The sequence below is a fragment of the Triticum dicoccoides genome, chromosome 6B (assembly GCF_002162155.2).
Source record: "Triticum dicoccoides isolate Atlit2015 ecotype Zavitan chromosome 6B, WEW_v2.0, whole genome shotgun sequence".
Lineage (NCBI taxonomy): Eukaryota > Viridiplantae > Streptophyta > Magnoliopsida > Poales > Poaceae > Triticum > Triticum dicoccoides.
The window spans coordinates 94,038,638-94,044,278 of NC_041391.1; the positions used below are offsets into that span (position 1 = coordinate 94,038,638).

General features: G+C 48.5%; 1 protein-coding gene across 1 annotated transcript; it reads right to left on the reverse strand.

The window, feature by feature from the left end:
• Window positions 1-3,442: 3,442 nt before the first annotated feature.
• On the reverse strand, window positions 3,443-4,537 carry LOC119322832 (aquaporin NIP3-3-like). The gene is made up of 4 exons (XM_037596369.1): window positions 4,328-4,537; window positions 3,825-4,253; window positions 3,675-3,736; window positions 3,443-3,590 (listed from the first exon to the last, which is right to left on the reverse strand). Exons 1-4 carry the CDS (start codon window positions 4,535-4,537, stop codon window positions 3,443-3,445), a joined length of 849 nt encoding a protein of 282 aa, XP_037452266.1.
• Window positions 4,538-5,641: the final 1,104 nt, after the last annotated feature.

A 5,641-nucleotide genomic window follows, 5' to 3' on the forward strand; every position in this document is an offset into this window, starting at 1 on the left:
GGTGGCCGTCCACCGCCCTGTGAGCGGTGACTCCTGTAAATCTCCTGCATCGTCGTCCATACCGTCGATGTCTTCAGAGTCGAAGTGAAGCACGTCAGTTAAATCATCGACCGTGGCAACGAAGTGGGTGGTGGGTGGGAAGTGAATTCCTTCGTCGCTTGCTTCCCACTCGAGTCGGACATAGTTCAGCCCAGAGCCTCCTGACAAAGAGAGAGACTTTAATGAGTTCAGCATGTCGCCAAAGGGCGAGTGCTGGAAGATGTCCGCAGCGGTAAACTCCATTACCGGAGCCCAACCTGGCGCGGCTGGCTCGAGGGCGCGCGGACTAGAACCTACAACCGGATACGAATCCGGGGGTCCGGAGTCACAGGCTTCCTCAGAATTGAGGCATGTGTTCGGCTCCATCGCTGATGAGGGTACGGCCTGCGGGGCGGGGTCTATCCCTCCATCCTTAGGCAATGCAGCCTGCTCCGGATTTGAGTCCGGGGCTACTGCAGGGGTGATATCCCGAGTATTGTCCGACAGCAGGTCTAATCCATGCTCGTCGTGACTGTCCGTTGCTTCTGGCGCGGGCCCAAATCCATCGAAGATCAAGTCTCCGCGGATATCCGCTGTGTAGTTTAGGTTTCCGAACCTGATCTGGTGGCCAGGGGCGTAGCTATCGATCTGCTCCAGATGGCCAAGCGAATTGGCCCGCAGTGCGAAGCCACTGAACACGAAGATCTGTCCGGGGAGGAAAGTCTCACCCTGGACTGTGTCGTTGACAATGATTGAAGGAGCCATCGAGCCTTACAGCGATGGCACAGAGGAACTCTCAATGAAAGCACCAATGTCGGTGTCAAAACCGGCGTATCTCGGGTAGGGGGTCCCGATCTGTGCGTCTAGGCTGGTGGTAACAGGAAGCAAGGGACACAGATGTTTACCCAGGTTCGGGCCCTCTCGATGGAGGTAAAACCCTACTTCCTGCTTGATTAATATTGAAGATATGGGTAGTACAAGAGTAGATCTACCACGAGATCGTAGAGGCTAAACCCTAAGAGCTAGCCTTTGATGGTATGATTGTAATTGTGATCGGCCTTCTAAGGACCAACCTCTCTGGTTTATATAGACGCCGGAGAGGGCAAGGGTTTACATGGTGTCGGTTACAAGGAAGGAAATATAAATTCTGGATCGCCAAGCTTGCCTTCCACGCAAAGGAGAGTCCCATCCGGCCACGGGCCGAAGTCTTGATTCTTGTATCTTCACGCTTCAATAGTACGGACGATATACATAGTACGGCTGTCCGGATACCCCCTTATCCAGGACTCCCTCACACCCACCCTCATCTTCCACCCACAAGAGTAACTTTTCTCACACTCTTAATATGTTTTTTGATGAAGCAATGCAGGAAAAAGTTATTGCTTTCATGGATACTAAAGAACTACATTTATTCATAGACACATGTGCGGTTATGATGTGTTCTTTGTATCAAAGTCATTGATTATGTTATGGTTCTCGCGGGCACACAGCTGACTTTCAATGCACAAATGCTTGTGACCAGGTGATAGCATATTATAATATTCATATGTTCTCCCTAATCTCATGTGTAGTTATGATGTATTCCGATTTGGAGTACATATACGAGCAGTATGTTGAGTCATTTGATGTCTCTTCGGACGAGGAGGAGTACTCCTATGAGACGGCGATGATGCATACAGTCCTTGAAGACGTGGAGCGTGCGGAGGAACATGTTCTCAATTTCAAGGGCTCGATCAAGGGTCATCGAGTGCTCAACCGCAATAGGGCGCGGGGCCATTTGACACTGATGGCCGACTACTTTGCCCCGTATGCACTCTTTGCTAACCATTTTGCCGGCATTTTCAGATGCGCAAGATTGTCTTCGATCGTTTGTACCATGGCGGGCGGTCTTATGATGACTACTTCATCCTAAAGAGGGACGCCGTGAAAATGATCGGCTTCTTTGGTTACCAGAAGTGCACGGCCGCACTCCAGATGCTCGCATATGGCACAACCGGTGATTCGTGAGACGAGTACCTACAGATGTCTGAGAGCACATGCGGAGATGCCATGGTCAGGTTTGGAACTGTCGTGGTCGAGGTGTTCGAACCTGAGTACCTGAGAGAACCAACTATGGCAGACACTGAGAGGCTGTTGGCAATCTCAGAAGCAAGAGGGTGGCCAGGTTTGCTTGGATCTCTTGGCTGCATGCATTGGAAATGAAAGAACTACCCGAAGGCTTTACAAGGGCAATATCCGGATCATGTTAAGAAGGCCACCATCATTATTGAAGTAGTTGCATCACATGATCTTTGGATTTGGCACACTTTCTTTGGCATGTCCGGGTCTCACAATGAGATCATGTGCTGCAGCAATCGCCGTTGTTTCGAGGTTGACTGAAGGAAAAGCTCCTCCTTGCCACTATAATGTCAATGAACATGAGTACAACATGGGCTACTATCTGGTTGACGGTATCTATCCTCTGTGGGCTACCTTTATTAGCATCATCTCTAACCGAGTTTGCCAGAAAAAGACTCACTTTGCCCAAAGACAAGAAGTAGCTAGAAAGGATGTCGAGAGGGCATTTGGAGTTCTGCAGGCCCGTTTTGCAGTTGTTTGTGCACCTACTAAACAATGGGATTCGGAGACCTTATGGGAGGTGATGACATGTTGTGTGATCATGCACAACATGATCGTCGAGGATGAGGGTGATGATGCTGCCGCGGCTCTAAAATTTGAGAACATGGGTGATCATATCCAACTTCTAGACTAGAATCCGGCCACATTTGAAGATTTTATTCAAATTCATCAACAAATTCAACATCGACCAACTCATGAGTAGCTGAAGGAAGATCTGATTGAGCATCAATGGGCGGTTAAAGGGAAAGACATGTCGGGATGTAATATTTGATTTTTTTTTTAAATGAACTACTGTTGCATGCAGCTATTTGAACGTCTGTACCCTTTGTATGCGGTTATTTGATCGTGCGGACTTAAGAAAATGACGAAGTTCGGATATATGCGGCTACTGTTGGATGGTGTGCTCCCGCAACCGTGTCCACGGACTGGTGCCCCCCTCCGCCCGCATCTGCGGACGGATACGAAAGGAAATTTGTGGAGATGCCCTAATTAAGCTTGCCACTTGCCTACGAAACCTCTACTTTTAAGAACCTTTGATCAACAAACAAAATTGATATTATCAAAAGCTTTGGCATAGTTAATTTAAGAACGAGCCCTTTGCTATTAGAAGAGTGCAGAGGATGGAGCACCTCATGAGCTTTTGCAACACCGTTTAGTCATGATTTTGCAATACCTACAAGCTTGTTAAAATGTCATCCCAAGAACAGTGTTCTAAAAAAAAATTCCTTAAAGTTACATTACATTGATTTGCATGCATGCATAAAATTCTACAGCAGCGGCTCGAGACTCTGAGGGTCTAGATGCATCAGTGCTTAAGTGCAACATAAGCTCCGGTCCCGGCGATGGCGCCCAGCGGTGGTGCAACCATGTAAACCCAGATCTTCGTGTACGTCCCCGTCGCGATGGCCGTTCCCAGTGTCCTCGCCGGATTCATTGATGCTCCTGTCGATTCCCTGCATGATCACAACTAAACATTTTCAATCGTGATCGCATGAAAAGAACCGTAGAGTCATTGATCGACTGATCATTCCACTTACGCGGCGATGAGAACGTTCGTCATCAGTGCTGCCCCAGCTGCCACTGCTACCAGCTCCTTGACCTATTTAAAGATCATTTGGCAGTTCGAATGAGTCAGTGAGTGAGTGAGTGAACGAGACTGAGAGATAATATAATCCGGTCTTCCTTACTGCTTTCGGATCGGTGGCGACGGCGATGATGGCGAAGAGGAGGATGAACGTGATGATGAACTCGATGGAGAAGGCCTCCAACGTGCCTATGGACGGCACGGTGGTGACGACGGCGCTGAGGTTCGCCGCCGGGTGGTAGATCGCCTTGGCCACGAACGACGCGGAGACGGCGCCCAGGAACTGAGCGGACACGTAGGGCGTGAGGTGCGCCCACGGGAGGTACCCGAACACGGCCATGGCCACGCTCACTGACGGGTTCAGGTGGCTCCCCGAGACGTGGAAGAGCGACGCCACGATCACGACCCCGGCCGCGCCCGCCGTCGCCGCCACGCCCAGCAGGCCCAGCGCGCCGCCGTGAATCTCGTTCATGATGGCCGCCGACAGCACGATGAAGACGAGCAGGAACGTTCCCAAGAACTCGGCCATTGCCTGACAAGAAACATCCAAATCAGCCAAGCTCCATCTCATACATGGTCACGATTTTCACAGGAAACAACACTCACCTTCTTAACCAGATGCACGACCGCCCTCCTCGGGTCGGGCGATGGAGATTTCTCATTCTCGTCGTCCGACGCGATCGGCACGATCTTCACCGAAGTTGACCTCCGAGGCATCATGACTGGCGTTGCCCTTGCGTCGCTCATGCTGTCCATGGAGAAAGCTGGGTTGATGTTCAGAGAAATGTCGACGCCGCGAGCCCTGCTCTCCTCCATCCTCCCTAATTTAATCACCGATGCAGCAATGTAATTGTGCTGTTGCACTGTACCGAGTGACCAGTTGATGCTTGGTGAAGAGAGAACTGGTGAGAAGCGTATAGTGGAGAAGTGTATATGTAGTCGTGTATGTAGCCCCAGAGAATCGATTTGATTCTTACGAGCCTGCAATGTTTTGGCGGGCACGGCATACGTGTGATGCTTGTTCAAATTAAGAAGCTGAGGTCTCACTGGCTAACCAGTCAATGATTAGTTCAATGCCCAATCAGAATACTTGCTACAATATGATATTACTTCTGTCAATGTCGCTGGTTCATTCTCCTTTTACTTGGTCAAGCTGTCTGCGCTCCAGGCCACCAAGATAATGAAATGCTGTCGGGAATTCTACTTCTGCTGAGTCTTCACTTCTTTTTTTGTCCTTATTCGATATGTATCTTCTTGGGGTGCCTCATCTGCTGGCTAACTCCACATGCGAATGCCGTTTTGGTATCTGAATTCTTAAGATTCTGCTGTAAGATTTTCATAGGCAAATTTATTACTAGTATAAGATTTCCCGAAAAGAGGAAATTACACAAATATACAATATTAAGGGCTGAGGTAACAAAAATCACAAATTTAGAGATTTTTAACAAGAAAACCACAACTCAAGGACTAATAAGCTACCAAAGACACAAATTCCTTCCATTATAGTCACTTAATGAGAAATATGAGGTGCATGTCTCAAGCCGAGATGTCCCTCTAGTGACTTAGCATATGGAACCCATCCGCCACATTCCTCGTTAAGTGACAAATCGAAGTAATTCGTGTCTTTAGTTTCTGATTAGTTCTAGAGTTGTGGTTTTCTGTCACCTCAGCCCTAAATATTGTGTATTTGTGCAATTTGCTTTTTCCGAAAACTCATGTGTCGGAGACAAGCCTAGTGTGCCATTGTGATGTTGATTATATTCTTTGTTCGTTTGCCTTTCGTAACATACGGGCACCCAGAAACCGTTGGATTTTGAATGGACGTTAAGACCTATAATCCAAACATCAGATGGTTTCTTGAAGTTGACACCGATGGATCTGTTCGTAAGCAGGAGTAGGACATATCAGATAATAGCTCAA

Bases quoted from the DNA above. Each gene is read 5' to 3' on its own strand.
- LOC119322832 (XM_037596369.1), bottom strand. From the start codon at position 4,537: ATGGAGGAGAGCAGGGCTCGCGGCGTCGACATTTCTCTGAACATCAAC. The intron at 4,254-4,327 runs GTGAGTGTTGTT...GTTTCTTGTCAG, and splicing joins TCGTGCATCTGGTTAAGAAG to GCAATGGCCGAGTTCTTGGG. The intron at 3,737-3,824 runs GTAAGGAAGACC...ATCTTTAAATAG, and splicing joins TCGCCACCGATCCGAAAGCA to GTCAAGGAGCTGGTAGCAGT.